Raw genomic sequence first — 18,496 nt, forward strand, 5'->3', positions numbered from 1 at the left:
TGACCCTGCTTTGGACAACAATGACCATGGATGGACTGATTCCAACACCCCAGTCAGGAAGAGAACATCGCAGACGTTTTCTGTTAAAAGCAATATCGTCTTATTCTTTGTTCATTGTATTGTATATCCATTGTTATTCCCTTTGTTTACATGTTAATGTAGTGGCTAAATCACGTCGTGATCAACGTTTTCAAGATTAAATTTAAAATGTATATTTAATGTCGACATTGTGGTTGCTGCGTATGCGGAAGCACGAAGCAGTCCTTGAGTCACATGGTTGGTCACATTGAGTTTCACCAGAGGTGGGTTTCACTAGTAAAATGACTGTCTATGGTAAAATGGCGGTTTAAAAAACAACTAGGACAAAAAAAAAGATGGTGTGTTTTTTACAAGCTGTACGACATGACAACGACGTTTGTGATTGCCATTTTTCTTTACGGTAAGAGCAAGAGTGTTCCGGTTGTGGAGATTTAAAAAGACAAAACTAGTCACACTGCACCGACAGACGACCAACAATGCCAGCAGCCGATATATTTCAGAACGTGACTTCTCAGACATTCCACGACCGACAAACACCGATCGAACGTCGGCAAAACCAAACGCCGAACGAGGACAAGTTACGCGCTAATCAGACAAAACCCGGTGTCTGTTGTCATTGGTGGCGTCTGTCGTTGAAGTGTGTACTAGCCTTTATAGAATAATGGTAAAGACATCTCGAAAGTGAAAGTTAAATATTCTCATTCAGTTGAATATTAAATAATTACAGTTTTAAATGTCGAAACTTAAATTTGTGTATTCTATTTTCCCTAACAGTTCTTTGTACACTTCTCGGGTTTGGAAAAGCTTGTGGCCCGAGTGAATATAAATCAGCTCTTGGAGAGTGTTGTCCAATGTGCAATATTGGTAGGCTCACAAAACTCATTAAGCATATTTTAAATAATAAGTGATATCCTATTAACATTGACATTTTTACAATGTGCAGCATTAAATTATTTTTCTCCCTTTTAATTTCTGTTTCAAATGACAAATTTCAATAGCAAGGCCTAATACCCGGATGAGCGACGCGTTGTGACCTTTTTTTTAAGTCAATAAACTGCTTCATTTGTAGTAGTTGCTGACGTTTCGTGAATTATATTCTATATGTATTGCATTAGTTTTATTATAGTTTAACTTTACCATTATATGATTAATATTTTAAATAACAAACAATTAAAAACAGAATAGACCTATGTATACGCAAATGTAGTAGCAATCACGGTGTATATACAATTTTCCTAGAATATACATTAGGATAAAAAAATATTCACCCATGCAGTCGTTGCTGAAATCTTGCCTTGCGCTTACAGCTGATGCTTCATGTCATTCTGCTGACTGATGTGCCGCTATATACGCCAACAATATGTGTCCTCGCGGTCGTGGAGAGGGTCTGTCTACGTCTTGGGTCCACCCATCACACACTATATGAAAACGCTATTGGCCATGCCACCTTTAGATACTGATGAGAGAAACAAAGCTTTTTAAACCTGTGATGTGGGCAAATCGGTTACGCAGTCGAAAACGCCCCTCTGTTTATGTTCAAGCCCTAAGGTGTGTTCGACATCGGCTGCGGCTGTATGATAGTCGAGAGTTGCCGAGTGCAGGCGAAGAGTATGGAATGCCAAAGCTGTCAATATTAAAAATAAATAAATACATAAATAAATATACAAATAAATGTAAAAAAGAATAAATAAATAAATAAATATATATATATATAAATAAATATACATAGAAAAGCAAAAAAAACGAAAATAAATAATTTATACATTTATTTCCTTATTTATGTATTTATTTATTTTTTCCATATTTATTTATTTATTCTTTTATTTATTTATACATTTATTCATTTATACATTTATTTATTTTTACATTTATTTATTTCTACATTTATGTATTTCTACATTTATTTATTTATTCATTTATTTCTTCCTACATTTCTTCCTGCGTAGGGTAATGAGGAGGGCGTGGTTTACCTCAGACATAGCAAAGTCCTTTTAGGCAAGTCGTGCCACTCGGCCGCCATCTTGGCAACGCCTCCGGGCAGCTATTTCGAACTAACAAGACCAGGCTCCTATCTAAATGAATGGGCAGAGAGTCAGAACTGCACTTTCACTGGTCACTGGGACATAAAAACTGCATGTATAGAAACAGCAGTAAAATATGATAAAAATCGCTGAAAAAGTTTGATGACTTTGCCCCAAAATAAGGTTTAAAACGCCTTTTTCCCCACAGGTTATACTTTTACTACGCATGCGCAAGGGTTCACGACACCAACTTCATTTACGTCTCTATCCAGAAAGCCGGTGTTGTGCATATTCAATGTCAATATTGTTCTCCTTTATTTAAATGTAAGCAGGTTTGCACTTTATCAGTAATAACAATGTAGATCTGTAGTTTTAACTATTCATTAAAATGAATCGGTTCAAATTAATCATTAGTTCGCGAATTGGACGTGTCATACGGTTGTGTGATTATCCCAGCAGTTAGGACATGGACATCCCACAAGGTTAGTGTCAACACAGAAAACATTACATCACTGGATAGGTTTTTTCGTTTATTTAGAGTAATTTTATGTCAGCTGAATGTGCGGAACGCATTTCAGAGAAGATAAGGCAACGTATTTTAGCACAATTCACACCCAGCGGTAATTCAGGGGGAAAAAATCTCCTAATGCTCCAACATGAAACTTTAGTCTTCCGACCTTTTACCATCATGTCGTTTTATTTTGATTTAATATGCGTGCGGGAGAGAGAGCAAGACAGTGCTTAATTTGGAGACGGTGAAGTCTTGTTTACACTTTCGCCTGGCTTCGGAAAGAGAGAGAGAGAGAGTGCGCGCGCGACCGGGGCTCTCCCTCTCTGCTTGTCCTTTCCATTATGGTTCTTTCAGTTAAATATGCGCCCTGTCACTGATCTTGCACACACAACAACTCGCTGTCCCCAAATCGTCTCCGCTGTCGCAAAACCTCAAATGTGCGCATGCGTCAGTGGAACCAGACGATAGGTTTAAATGTTTCGCGGCTTGACTGTTAAAAGCAGATGATTGGCTTTCCAGCGGGAGGGGCGGGACATGTTCATACAACCGCCATCTTTGCCGTTACGGGTTTTCCTTATATAGTTCTATTGAGGATTGAGGAAGTGGCATGTCTCTTATATAAATTGTCTCTGGACATAGCAATCGAGCTCAGAGTAAGCGAAGGCGAAGGGTTGAGGCCACAGTGACACCCTGTGGCGAAATACAATAAGTATAGCTCACTGACGTTGATGCGGTCTGTGACTGAATCTTACTGTGTGACATGGATAGGCTACTCTTTATTCTGGACATGACCGTTGAACATCGTTTGTCTGGATTTGTAAAATGTCCTGGGCTAACAAACATGAAACAGGGACTCTGAAACGGAAGCACTAGATATTTTCCATTTTTCAGTCAGAACCACTGTCTATGGTCAGAACTCACAGAAAGGAAGCAGGGCACATATAGGCTACAGTGAAGTCGACGCAAGCATAATTGACCAATGCTTTGGAAACGAGACCATTGCATTTTAAATATAATTTGCCGACGTGTGTTATCATATCAGACAAACACAGTAACTAACTATAAAGTTTACTCTTCTCACAGTTCACCGACCACTTTCTTGCATTTATTTTTCGGGAGAAACTGATGACTCACAGCCACAGGATTCTCTGAACTGCGGCGCAAAGATCTCGTTATAGTAACTGTTAGATCAAGATCAAGATTAGTTATAAAGGTTTTTAAATGACCAAACACACTCACATACACATTTTTGAGAATCGGAATATCAGATAGTTGATGACATGGTAAGCAAGTTTGTGAATATTTTGAATAAAAAAGGGAAAAGGAAATAAAAGCAATACATCAGAGTTATTGTGGCTGCAGTGTGTCACGTGACAAATATGACGCGTCGCCATGGAAACATTAAGGGGGAACGTTCTAAAATAACAGTCTCCTTGAAAAAACTCACTATGGGAGTCAGTTAGAATATTAAAATTAAGCGTGAAAGGGTTAATATATGCATAATAAATGAGGCTGGCTTATCTTTTTTACTAAGCAAGTTATCAGTGTGTATTGTTCATTGATGGTATAAAGTTAAGCCCCCTTAACAATTTCACATGCCCCCTCAGTCATTTCATCCTGCAGCCGGGCCTGCCCAGGACATTTTACAAATCCAGACAAACGATGTTCAACGGCCATGTCCGGAATAAAGAGTAGCCTATCCATGTCACACAGTAAGATTTAGGATTTTGACCATATACACTCCTGAACAAAATCTTAAGACCGGGGGAAACATTGCAAGTATTCGCATTTTGCACTGGTGGATCATAACCGGGTTGTAAGTGCTGCTTCAGAATGCCAAAAGAAGAAACAGGAGCAAGAGACAAAAAATAGAGAGTAGGCAATTTATTGAAAACTGCATCTAAACTCAAACAGGCTGTTTATCAGCTGATCAAAAGTTTAAGACCATAGCCATAAAAAGGTAAAATCTACACAAAAATATGGCTTTCATGTCATTGTTCTTCAGGCAGTCACACTGTCATGATCTCCTGATGGCAAAGGCAAAAAGGCTTTCTCTCTTTGAACGTGGCAGGATTGTTGAGCTGCACAAGCAAGGCCTCTCGCAACGTGCCATTGCTGCCGAGGTTGGACGCAGTAAGACAGTCACTTTACATTTCTTAAAAGATCCTGAGAGTTATGGGACAAAAAAGTCCAGTGGTAGACCCAAAAAAAATTTCACCTGCACTGAGCCGCAGGATCCGACGGGTTGTCTGTGAAGACACAGGTCGATCCTCGACCCAAATTAAGGCCCTTACTGATGCTGACTGCAGCCCAATAACCATAAGACGTCATCTGCGAGAGAAGGGCTTCAAGAACAAAAAACGTCTTCAAAGGCTACGTCTCCTCCCACGCCACAAACTTTCCCGTTTGGAATTTTCAAGGGAGCACCAAACATGGGACATTGAAAGGTGGAAAAAAGTTTTATTCTCTGACGAGAAAAAATTTAACCTGGATGGTCCTGATGGCTTCCAACGTTACTGGCATGACAAGGAGATCCCACCGGAGATGTTTTCTACGCGGCACAGTGGAGGAGGCTCCATCATGATCTGGGGTGCTTTTTCCTTCAATGGGAAAATGGAGCTTCAGGCTGTTGCAGCGGGCATCCCTCTTGACTGAGGGCCCCCGTCTGTGCGGTAATGACTGGGTCTTTCAACAGGACAACGCTGCAATTCACAACGCCCGCCTGACGAAGGACTTCTTCCAGGAGAATAAAATGGCTCTTTTGGACCATCCTGCGTGTTCCCCTGATCTAAATCCTATTGAGAACATTTGGGGATGGATGGCAAGGGAAGTTTACAAAAATGGACGTCAGTTCCAGACCGTGGATGCCCTTCGTGAAGCCATCTTCACCACATGGAGCAACGTTCCCAGCAGCCTCCAGGAAACAGTCACATCAAGCAAGCCGAAACGAGTGTTTGAAGTGATCAAAAAGAACGGTGGGGCTACTCACTACTGAGTTTTTTTACACTTTTAGTTCTGTTGTTTTTTTTTTTTTTGGGCTATGGTCTTAAACTTTTGATCAGCTGATAAACAGCCTGTTTGAGTTTAAATGCCGTTTTCAATAAATTGCCTAATCTCTATTTTTGTCTCTTGCTCCTGTTTCTTCTTTTGGCATTTTAAAGCAGCACTTATAACCCTGTTATGATCCACTATTGCGAAATGCGTAAAACTGGCAATGCTTCCCCCGGTCTTAAGATTTTGTTCAGGAGTGTACCTCGCAGTCACAGACCGCATCAACGTTAGTGAGCTATACCAGAGACAATTTATATAAGAGACATGCCACTTCCTCAATCCTCAATAGAACTATATAAGAAAAACCCGTAACGGCAAAGATGGCGGTTGTATGAACATGTCCCGCCCCTCCCGCTGGAAAGCCAATCATCTGCTTTTAACAGTCAAGCCGCGAAACATTTAAACCTATCGTCTGGTTCCACTGACGCATGCGCACATTTGAGGTTTTGCGACAGCGGAGATATTTTGGGGACAGCGAGTTGTTGTGTGTGCAAGATCAAATGACAGGGCGCATATTTAACTGAACCATATGGAAAGGACAAGCAGAGAGGGAGAGCCCCGGTCGCGCGCGCGCGCACCCTCTCTCTCTCTTTCCGAAGCCAGGCGAAAGTGTAAATAAGACTTCACCGTCTCCAAATTAAACGCTGTCTTGCTCTCTCCCGCACGCATATTAAATCAAAATAAAACGACATGATGGTAAAAGGTCGGAAGACCAAAGTTTCATGTTGGAGCGTTAGGAGATTTTTTCCCCCTGAATTACCGCTGGGTGTGAACTGTACTAAAATACGTTGCCTTATCTTCTCTGAAATGCGTTCCGCACATTCAGCTGACATAAAATTACTCTAAATAAACGAAAAAACCTATCCAGTGATGTAGGGGTTTTCTGTGTTGACACTAACCTTGTGGGATGTCCATGTCCTAACTGCTGGGATAATCACACAACCGTATGACACGTCCAATTCGCGAACTAATGATTAATTTGAACCGATTCATTTTAATGAATAGTTAAAACTACAGATCTACATTGTTATTACTGATAAAGTGCAAACCTGCTTATATTTAAATAAAGGAGAACAATATTGACATTGAATATGCACAACATATTCCGAGCGGGCCGAGTGGCATGACTTGCCTAAAAGGACTTTGGCTATACTTATTGTATTTCGCCACAGGGTGTCACTGTGGCCTCAACCCTTCGCCTTCGCTTACTCTGAGCTCGATTGCTATGTCTGAGGTAAACCACGCCCTCCTCATTACCCTACGCAGGAAGAAATGTAGGAAGAAATAAATGAATAAATAAATAAATGTAGAAATACATAAATGTAGAAATAAATAAATGTAAAAAAAATAAATGGATAAATAAATAAATGAATAAATGTAGAAATAAATAAAATAATAAATAAATAAAAATGGAAAAAAATAAATAAATGCATAAATAAGGAAATAAATGTATAAATAATTATTTATTTTAGTTTTTTTTGCTTTTCTATGTATATTTATTTATATATTTATTTATTTATTTTTTCTTTTTTACATTTATTTGTATATTTATTTATTTATGTATTTATTTATTTTTAATATTGGCAGCTTTGGCATTCCATAGAAGAGGAGCTGTAAACGGAGATGTGAAGTGGTTCCCGTAGTGAGGCTCGCGCTGTGTTTGCATACTTTACCACAGCTGAAGATAAATAAATCCAATATTTGCCAAATGCACAGATGTTTCAGAGACATATTCATTCAATACTTCATGAAGCCTATGCTTCATACAGTGTCTGTTTGAACAAGAATAAAGTTCAACATAAGCCTAGCTATACTATCAATGAAGTGAAGCCTACGTTTTTGAATCAGTTTTATTTTGATAAACATGACACAATATAACATTGCAACTACATGAAAGTAGTGTTTATTATTATAAAAAAAAAAACTGAGTTGTGAGCTTTAGTAGAGCTAAAGGTGTGAGAATAAACACTAAACACGCGTGATCGTTGTCATGCAGTGAATCCGGCCAGAGAATGTCTAATAAGGGGAAAACGTCTCAGGTTATGTATGTAACCATGGTTCCCTGAGAGGGAACGAGACGCTGCGTCAAGCGCTGCGGGAACGCCCTGCGTGATTGCGTCGTGAAGCACATGTGTAATCAGCCCAATGGAAAGACGAGATGTCATAGGCGGGTGACATCATCGACCAGGAAACTATAAAGCACCCCTGGAAACAGACCGCGACAGCTTCTGAAAAGCCGAAGCAAGTCGATCACAGGCATGCAGGGAGTATGGCAAGGCGACGCAGCGTCTCGTTCCCTCTCAGGGAACCATGGTTACATACGTTACCTGAGACGTTCCCTTTCAAGGGAACTCGCGCTGCGTCAAGCGCTGCGGGAACCCTATACTCACGACGCCATATGACAAATGCCTGTTCTGTATGAAGACCATGTGCACACTAGGAAACAAGCACCCTAGACCCTGGAGTGGAACCTAGGTCCAAGTCATAAAATCTAACAAATGTATGTGGTGAGGACCAGCCTGCCACATTTCAGATGTCATAGAGTGAAACTCCTGATAATAAAGCCTTAGAGGCAGCCATACTCCTGGTAGAATGGGCCAGGACAGCCAAAGGTGAAGGCTGTCCGGCCGCTTAATAAGCAAGTGAGATAGCCTCAACTACTCACTTGCTCACTATCTGTTTAGATGCAGGGCAAATTAACTTAGGTAACCCGAAGCAGACAAATAATTGCTCTTATATATATATATATATATATACCACAGGGCAGCTTTGTGGACATAAGCATCCAAAGCCCGGAAAGGGGCATAACAGATTAAGTTTTGTGGATGAGCCCAAATGGATTGTGGATGAGCCCAAATGGCGAATCTCTGTTTTACCGCACTCTATGCTGCGAGTAGCTTTAGTAGACTGAGACTGCTCCCACCCAGCAGTCTCAGGAACATTAGATCGGTGAGGAAGAAACCTCTGGAACGCCGCTGAAGAATTTATTTCTTTGTTTGTTTATTTGTTTTTGAAAGCGGAGCGTCCAGAAGAACAGACACTTATTTGCACTTTCTTTTCTCTCGAGGCATCGACAACACAGCTGACACTGGTAAATAGCTGGTAAATACATGTGCTAGACGAGTTTTTGTTTTGTTTGTTTCTGGTCCCGCTTCGGATGCCACGATGCCATCAAGCGGTATCTCTGGTCATAATCAGTCCTTCACTGACCAATCAGCATTCATTAGCAGAATGCTAGCGTGTTATGGGCAACAACAACTCAACCTGTAAGAAATCGAAAGGACATAAGTACTCGTTCATTCAACTTTCGACCTATAACTCATGTTGACCTTGCAAAACCTATAATCAAATCTGAGATTTCTCAACAGCAATCGGGTGAAAGAGACAAATTTAGCCATCTAGCCCCATAGACTCCCATTCATTTTGCACTCATGAGCGATGATCCATCATCCAATCACAGCCCACACTCACGCGCATCTGACCATACGAATAACAAACTCTAAATTGAGATTAAATTTTTCTTTTGGGACAAATTATTGTTTGATTTGCTAACAGAATCCTGCTTTCTGGTTGCTCCCGGTTCGATCCGGACTCACGCTAACGGCAAATCCCTTTCACTGTCCGGCTGGGTTTTGATTTCGGCAAATCAGTTTTGGTGAATTTAAACAACGTGATTATTGTTCATGAGTCCAACATCCAGCCACGCAAGAAAACATGAAATCTTCCTGAGGGAAAAGTATGCTATTACTTTCTTTAATTTCTTTAAAATAGTGTATAATGTTACAGAAGCTTTCTATTTCAGATAAATGCTATTATTTTGAACTATGGTTTGTGTGTAGGCCTAATGTGACTTTTTTGTGTGACCTTAAAATTCGTTTTAGAATTAAATTGTACATAAATAGGGTGGTTCTTTACCTTATTTTCCTGTAAAGAACCACGATTGTCCTGCATTTTTATTTTCTGAAGTTGGCAACCCTAATAGACGGGCTCTGATCCGGCCAATAGTGGAACAGCTGTGTCGTCATCAGAGCTTGTGCAGCCGCCATAGACAGTATATAAACCATACTATCTATGATATAAACGGGCAACGTTTATATAAACGAGAAGCTGCGCTGAGTTCCTCGGCTACTCTCGAATCGCTCTTGCGATCCTTTGGTGGCATACGTCACAGTCACGTGGCGTCGACGCTGTATCAAGTCGGCTTGTTTGAGATGCGCCTTTCCTCGCCTGAAATGTATGCGAGAGTAGGCGGCTGCAGTGAGGGGATGAGTGAAAAAAGCGCAGGCAAGAGGGTCCGTTCTTTCTTCTCGCAGTGGATCTGACACCTGTGAGATCAAAGATGGATATTGCGGGATTCACGCTCGTGCACAGTGTTGCTAATAAACTGGATGTAATTTAAGTTCTGTTGCTTTTTATGAAAATAATTATAATGAACAAGACACCCATTTAATTACATACCAAGGACGTTTATTAATCATTTTTACTTTAATTGCAGACATGATTTATATATATTCATAAATATGACAACAATCAAATAACCCATAGATCACATTGTCAGAGAGTTTGGGAATAGTAACACATAATTTATACACATAAAAACAGTTTATTAAAAGAGAACAATACATCACAGTTGTTTAAACCAATGAGCATTAAGCTGTGTTGTCAGCAAGTCGTTTCCCATCATGCTTTTGATCAGCCCAGTCGGTGGAGAGCAACTGCACTTGACCAGAGCTTGACTGCAGAATTCGACACGTCTGCCTTGCGCTCGCGAGAGTTTTGTGACATACGTCAGCATGACATCAGAGCAAGGCGGACCGCACTAGGACACATTTCTAACCGGCATAACTCTCACAGTGATCACTGGTGATCGGTTCTGCGCAGATTTTGCTAATCTCAAACAAGCCTAATATTTCTAACCGGCATGCGCTGCTTCAAGTCAGCCGCCGATCGGTCTGCACAGAGCTGCATGAAGTCGAACAAGCCTCTATACTTGCTTGAAAAGGCACTGCTCAAGACACGCCTACTATAAAGAACTCCAATCAAAATTACATGCGAAATTCTGTGACTTAAAGAGTTAGTTCACCCAAAAATGAAAATTCTGTCAGTAATTAGACCTACTCACCCTCACATTGTTCCAACCCTGTAAGACTTTCGTTCATCTTCGGAATACAAATTAAGATATTTTTGATGAAATACAGGGCCGGCCCGCGGCATAGGCAGTATAGGCAAATGCTATGGGCGCCACTCATCCATAGGGGCGCCAAAATGAGTGAACGAGTGATTTTTTATTTTATTTTATTTTTTCATAAAAAAAAAAAATTAAATAATACTATTTAAACCATTACTTCGAAATACTAACAAATAAAGCAAAAAAAGTCCGGCACATCAATCTTCCCCCGCCCAGCGAGTGCTTAAAGTGCGTCAGAAAAAGTGCGCGCGCGCGATCAGTTGTTGGTAATTTGTTGTGTAGCGTGCGCGACGCCGCATCCAATATAGACAGCATTGCTTTTGGTTTGCTTTTGTTTGTTTTAACACACTCGGGCTCCCCTGTAGAAATGGACCTGGCAGCTCGCGCCAGGTCTAGACACGGTGAAAGTTTCCTGATTGTGACGGATGGCCAAATTTACATGACACATTATAAATTACCATTATAGTCTGCAATAAATACAGTGTCAAAAAGAAGAGAAGAGGATAAAAGGGGATAAAGACAGGTAAAGAGCATGATGTAGTGAAATTGCATCTAAATTTATCTAATTGCATAGTAGTAGCCTAAGACACTATAATTTAATGGCATTTATTTTAACCTTAAACTTAATGTTAGCAGTTGTGAGTTCTCCAGAGGCCACAGACAGTGTGATTTTGTATAACAATCATGTCAGTTTTAAGACGCATTTTTTATCACTTTTTTAATTAATGTTTTACACTACAGTTGTGCAGTTTTGGGGGATATATGGCATTTTTTAAATTTATCTGCAAAAATTAGTAATGATATTTATTTACAGGATTATTAAAAATAGCAAAGTTCACATTAAATCTGTATTGTAAAACGCGCTATAAAAGATAATGGGGACTTGACTTGAATGCTAGATGTAATACACTACAGGCCAAAAATTTGGACACATTACTATTTTTAATGTTTTTGAAAGAAGTTCTTCTATCATTTATTTCTGTGATTCTGTGAATTTTCAGGATCATTACTCCAGTCTTCAGTGTCACATGTGACATCCAGTCTATCACATGATCCTTTAGAAATCATTCTAATATTCTGATTTATTGTGAGTGTTGGAAACAGTTCTGCTATCTAATATATTTGATGAATAAAAGGTTAAAAAGAACTGCATTTATTCAAAATAAAAATAAAAATATTTTCTAATAATATAAATCTTCTTTACTATCACTTTTTATCAATTTAACACATCCTTGCTGAATAAAATTGATTTATTTCAAAAAAAGAAAGAAAAAAATTACTGACCCCAAATTACTGACCAGTAGTGTATATTGTTGTTAGAAAAGATTTCTATTTTTAAAACATTTGCTTCTTTTTTTTACTTTTTATTCATCAAATTATCCTAAAAAGTATCACAGGTTTCAACTGTTTCCAACTTTGATAATGAATCATCATATTAGAATGATTTCAAAAGGATAATGTGATAGCAATGGTCCTGAAAATTCAGCTTTGCATCACAGAAATAACTGATAATTTAAAGTATAATGAATTGAAAACCAATTATTTTAAATTGTAATAATATATCACAATATTCATTTTTTTACTGTATTTTTGATCAAATAAATGCAGGCTTGATGAGCAGAAGAACATTAAAAATTAAAAACATTAAAAATAGTAATGTTTCCAAACTTTTGGCCTGTAGTGTGTGTGTGTGTGTATATATATATATATATATATATATATATATATATATATATATATATATATATATATATATATATATATATATATACTGTATATCATGAACACAATGACGGGGTGAAATGGGCTGTGATGCATGGGGCGCCAGGTAAAATCTTGCCTAGGGCAGCAAATTGGTCAGGGCCGGCCCTGATGAAATATGAGAGCTGGCTCACTCCTTCATAGGCTGCAAGGTAATTTTATTCGTCAGCCCTGAAAAGTTAGTAAAAACTATGTTAAAATAGTCTAAGTGACTAAGTTTATCGAGCGACGAGAATACTTTTTGTGTGCAAAAAACAAGCAAAAATAACGACTTTATTAAACTATTTATTTTCTTCTATGTGGGCCTCTGAAGTGAGTTCACGAGAGCGCAGGACGCATGCGTGAGAACTGATGATGACGCAGAGCCTCGATGTAGTGTTTAAAATGGTTCTAAAGTTTGCATTTCCTGGATGCCCGAATCGTAAGAAACCAACGAGAAAACTTAAAAGTGCCTTACCAATGCCGCAAAATGAATTGCTTACCTTTCACACTTTCCCATCAAATGATAGTGAGCATCATCTTCTCAGTGGTGCTCCTGTGAACTCACATCAGAGGCCCACACAGAAGAAAATGAAGGTTAATCACAAAAAGTATTCTCGTCGCTCGATAAACTTAGGCTTGAGCCACTGTAGTCACTTGGACTATTTTAACATAGTTTTTACTAACTTTTCAGGGCCGGCAGGTGAAATTACCTTGCAGCCTATGAAGAAGTGATCCAGCTCTCAGATTTCATCAAATTTGTGTTCCGAAGATGAACGAAAGTCTTACGCGGTTGGAACAACATGACGGTGAGTAATTATTGACAGACTTTTCATTTTTGGGTGAACTAACCCTTTAAGCAGTAAGCACAACTTGAATAATTTACATTTAACAACAGCTCTCTGAAGAGCGCTCGCTCACAGAATTCACTTCTTTGTGAAACGTTGATGGTAAAACGTGTTATTTATAGGGCTCCTTTTGAAGCATCGGGTAAAAGTGTTTTTAATAATCATTGACTCTCTGCAGCATGTATGAAACACCTAATAAGTGAAACAAATGATTGATTGTATATTCATGAAATTATGCAAGCTTATCACAGATATGCTTTGCTCACATCCAATGTAGACAGTTTGCTACACCTGTTAAATTCTGTAATCACAATCACGTATAACTGCATGCTTTAGTTTTAAACTAATACAGACAACATAGCAGGGTCTTATGCATTATTACATTGGTTGAATGTCTGGTCTGCTGTCTTTCCAAACCCCCTGAGGTTAAGAACTTAACAACTGTTTCTTTGTGTTGTTTGTAGGAACAGTAGTTCGCAGTGACTGTAAAGGGGAGTTGAGCACCACATGTCAACCTTGCGCTCCAGGAACATTCATGAGTGAACCTAATGGTCTTCATAAATGCTTCATATGTGGAAACTGTGATGAAAGTATGTTTGTATTTTTAATGTATTTTTATTAACTTCAGAAATTGTCATTTTCTTGTATTGCTTATATGAAAGTGTTGTTAAATGTGCGTTTTTAGATCAAGGCATTTACATCCAGAGTAAATGCACTACAATAAAAAACACTGTCTGTGATGTGCTTGATGGATATCACTGCGTTGGGTACTCCAATTCACAGTGCCGCCAGGCTCTAAAACACAGTGTTTGTGAAAAAGGACAAGAAATAAAAACACCAGGTATTGTTTCTGAATATATATTTTTTTTAAATCATTATCATGATTCAATATTTAAAAATGTAGTTCACTCAAAATTAAGGTTAATTTCTGAGAACATTCTGTATCTGCCTATAGGAACAAAGAATTCAGACACAGTTTGTGTGAACTGCACTGCTGGGTTTTATTCTCCATCAGGTCTGAAGTGCACCAAGTGGACAGAGTAGGTGAAATATTTTTACCCCCAGTAGTTACTTTTTTATCTGTTATTTATTTATATTATTATTTTTTATTTCAGTTGTACAGCAAGGAATGAAATACAGACAGAAAATGGCAGCTCTGTAAAAGATGTCACATGCACACCAAAAAGACGGGAAAGATATGGTCTCATATTTCCAATGGTTTTAACATCATTAGCATTGTTTTACATAATTCTACACCCACATATCACAGGTGAGTGCATGCAGGATTTATCTGAATTAAATTTTTCACAAAATGCAGAATGGCATTTCATTTGTGTAATGGATTTTTGCTGAAACTTGTACAGAAATGAACAAATTGTAATAAATTCATGTGATGCAGCTTGTATAGAGATCAGTTTAATTTATCAGTTTAAGTTTTTTTATTCTCATTAAGTTTGTTAATTGGGTCCAGAAATGCTTCTGTAATATACATACAATTGTACAATGTAAATAAATACCCACAATTAAAATGTTGTTTTAGCAGAGACTTTCCAGTTTTCACAATTTAATTGGGCTTATTTTATTGCAGTAGTCAGTCATGTTAGAGAATGTATTGTGTCTGTTGCACTGTTGTACTTGTTTGTATTTTCACCACAGATATTTTCTCTCTTTTTTTCTAGTTTGGAAACTTAAAGTAAGTCCTTTAATTCTTTAAATTGAAATAATAATGCTGCATTTTTCGATAATTGAAATGTTTCAAACACTTATTGCACATTTATACTTAACATGTTTGATTCTTAAAAAAAATCTTGCTATGATTTGAGTTCATGAAACAGTCTTCATGATTTGCCTGGATGCTGACTGATATTGATTGGTGTTACACTCAACAGCATCCTGTTGAAGAAACCTCTGCAAATTCAACATCAACCATGTGAAACACACCGTAAGAAGTGATAACTTTCTTCATTCTAGGCATTTAGGTGACATGAAGTTATAATAAACCTAATTTATGTACATATGTTTGTTTACAGGGAGGAAAACAATGTCAGTGTTAGCAACCTCACCGTCATGCCTAAATCCCTGCATGTCCGCTTATTATGAGAGTGTGACTGCATTGGTGTCTTCTCCGTGTGCTGTGACCTTGACGTGGTGGAGAAGCTTGAGCACCTCCAGGAACTTAACCCAGTGGAACCTTTTATCACACCAGAGTAATCCCAGGAGGGCAGACAAACAACAGCAAGCTAGTTGAACATACATGAACAGCAATATCACTAAAAGACCAGCCGGTATTCCAGAAAGCAAGGTGAACTTAACTTACCCTCACATATACCCTGAACTCTCAGTTGCTTTGCAGGAACCTTGCTTACTCAAGGTATGCTGGTTCCAAAAACATATCCAGGAGTAAGTTCTGCCAACTCAGAGTATGTTCAATGTTTAACACCAGACATTCTCAACAGAGCGCCGAATCGACTAGTCACCATGAAAACAGACGCTAAGAAAAGCGTGCCATACTACTTCTTTCTGCTTCTTTTGTTAAATGCCCTGGGTATAACTTTCAGGGTATTTTCTTACATACCCTGAAAGTTACCTCCGTTTTTGGAACTGAAAGTTGAAGTTATTTGCTTACTTTCTCTTAAACATACCCGGGTGTGTCACATAACCTGCTTTCTGGAATACCCCCAATGAAATCAATTTTGTATTGTCTTTTGTAAATATTTTATTTGATATGCCTTTTATACATATGTTTTTGCACTACATCTAATGATCTAAGTTCCTTGTTTTGATCTGAAGTATGTTCCAGTGCGACAAAAATGTAGTTGGAAGAACTTGTGTTGGCATCTGTGATAGAAATATTTGATGTAATGGGTATTTTCAACATTAAATGTACATAAAAACGCAGACTAGGCTATGTTCACACTTAGGCCGTGTGTCCACCAAAGCGTTTTTACTCGCGGCTGGCGTGTTTTTTCAATAGTTTTCAATGCGAGCGCCGCGTTTTTAAAACGCCATGAGCGTAACGAGGCGCTGAGCGTCTTTTTCACGCTGAAGCGCTGAGCGTTCGACGTTTTTTACTGGTCGCCGAGAGTTGAAGAATGTTCAACTTTTGGTAAAACGCAGCGCTCATCACTGTCACTTTTTACCCAACCGTCCAATCACAGTGGAGGAGGGGCGGGACTAATACCACACCGACCAACCGCGTCCGCCACATGATTCTCCTTGTACAACGTCAACAGATGACAACAAGCATAATAACGGAACAAAATCAAGAGCCAGATAAAATACATTACATTGTATTGACATTTTAATATAGAATCAACACAGAAACAAAATATGTGTGAAATGAGATACTAGTAAGACTTTCGCGGATATTCCGTATCATAACAACAGTGTCTCGGTCTCAACCGCCAAAACGCTTGCAGTTGAGACGGTTGAGACCGAGACACTTTGCTTGTTATGATACGGAATATCCGCGAAAGTCTTACTAGTATCTCATTTCACACATATTTTGTTACTGTGTTGATTCTATATTAAAATGTCAATACAATGTAATGTATTTTATCTGGCTCTTGATTTTGTTCCGTTATTATGCTCCTTGTCATCTGTTGACGTTGTACAAGCAGAATCATGTGGCGAACGCGGTTGGTCGGTGTGGTATTAGTCCCGCCCCTCCTCCACTGTGATTGGACGGTTGGGTAAAAAGTGACAGTGATGAGCGCTGCGTTTTACCAAAAGTTGAACAATCATTCTTCAACTCTCGGCGACCAGTAAAAAGCGCCGAACGCTCAGCGCTTCAGCGTGAAAAAGACGCTCAGCGCCTCGTTCCGCTCATGGCGTTTTAAAAACGCGGCGCTCCCATTGAAAACAATTGAAAAAACACGCCAGCCGCGAGTAAAAACGCTTTGGTGGACACGGCCTTAGCGTCTTTTTTCAAACTGCCAGCGTCTGTTCTACATTATAACCCTATGGAGTAAACCGTTTTTTCAAAAAAGTCCTGAGCGCTTTTTTAGACGCCATCGCCGGCGTCTTTTTCTGCAGCTCAGAGCGTCTTTTTAAGTTGAAAAAAGTTAAACTTTTCTGAAAAGAACGCCCTACGCCAAGCGCCTTTTTGACAGCTGACCAATGACAAGCGAGTAGCGAGACCTCTCGTTTCCATAACAACAAGAAGTTTACAGTTACAGTTTAACAGTTTCCTTCCCCGTATAATGTCGTGCACCCACAAACGTCTTTGTGAACCGACATTCTCCTCCCCGGTAACTTCAAAAGCCAACGCAAGAGCCAACTTTCTCTTTCTCGACATTTTTTGCATCACACAGCACTAGGCTACTGTTGCAGCTGTTGTTATAGCAACAAAAGACGCGAACGTTTTTGTAACCTAACGTTGCCAGCGTTTTTTTTTTTTTTTTGCTAAAAAAACGCCGTTGTCAACTTTTTCTTGTCAAAAAAGACGCCAAGTGTGAACATAGCCTAAAGGTATTTTTAGAATGTAGCTACTTCAATCTGTGTAATTTCAACCTAAAAAAAAAAACAGTAATCTCTGAAGAAATTAAATAACTGTGTTGAGAGATATAATATAATCATTCACTGATTCTTGGGAATTTGGATAAAACATGTCCCACGAAGAAAAGTGCTAATTCTGTTGGAAATTAATAACATTTTCATGAATAAAAAGAATCAAGGTTATAATCAGGGGGTCCTTTGCACATATGTAAGGTTATTTTATAGGTTTATTTTTAATTTGTATTAATTTAATGACTATATGCTGGCCCATTGCCTACAAAATCGGTTGTCCTCGAATAGGAGATAATCATTTCAACTTGATTAAAAAACAAAACGTAATAATTAAATTGAAAAATATCTTTACCACATGAAAGAGTACATAGTAAATATTGTTCAAACCTCACTGTTTGTAGTTTTTAATACATATTACAATTATTTTGTGGTTGCTCAAAATGTGTCCCACATATTAGTCACCACCGTCAGATATTTATAAAAAGCAATAAAATCAGGCAACTACAAGGTCAACTTAATTCCTGGGGACCCCATTTTCAAACCTTCAGCTCTTCTGCATGCTTCAAGATCACTCAAGCTGCTGTAAGTT

The 18,496-nt window shown here is 38.6% G+C and overlaps 1 protein-coding gene and 1 long non-coding RNA gene across 5 annotated transcripts in view; one reads left to right on the top strand and one right to left on the bottom strand.

The window, feature by feature from the left end:
• Positions 1-1,622, bottom strand: part of LOC308680280 — a 33,421-nt gene extending 31,799 nt beyond the window's left edge. Inside the window, exon 1 of the long non-coding RNA XR_014028902.1 lies at positions 1,308-1,622. This is a non-coding gene — a long non-coding RNA (uncharacterized lncRNA). The remainder of the gene's footprint in view (positions 1-1,307) is intronic.
• On the top strand, positions 245-18,262 carry LOC308680273 (tumor necrosis factor receptor superfamily member 14). Of its 4 annotated transcripts, none has more exons than XR_014028901.1 (9): positions 245-439; positions 814-903; positions 13,863-13,988; positions 14,084-14,239; positions 14,354-14,438; positions 14,514-14,672; positions 15,288-15,340; positions 15,429-16,281; positions 17,851-18,262. XR_014028901.1 is itself a non-coding variant. In XM_081348303.1 (9 exons), the coding sequence occupies exons 1-8, from the start codon at positions 331-333 to the stop codon at positions 15,644-15,646; spliced, it is 996 nt and encodes a 331-aa protein (XP_081204429.1). In that variant the 5' UTR covers positions 245-330; the 3' UTR covers positions 15,647-15,683; positions 17,281-18,079. The 4 variants fall into 4 exon arrangements, 3 of the variants coding, with proteins under 3 accessions (XP_081204429.1, XP_081204428.1, XP_081204430.1); XM_081348303.1 differs by having other exon boundaries at positions 15,429-15,683; positions 17,281-18,079; XM_081348304.1 differs by lacking the exon at positions 17,851-18,262 and adding an exon at positions 15,078-15,091 and having other exon boundaries at positions 269-439; positions 14,514-14,668; positions 15,429-15,567.
• Positions 18,263-18,496: the final 234 nt, after the last annotated feature.

Source organism: Scardinius erythrophthalmus, assembly GCF_964197995.2.
Source record: "Scardinius erythrophthalmus genome assembly, chromosome: 20".
Classification (NCBI taxonomy): Eukaryota; Metazoa; Chordata; class Actinopteri; order Cypriniformes; family Leuciscidae; genus Scardinius; species Scardinius erythrophthalmus.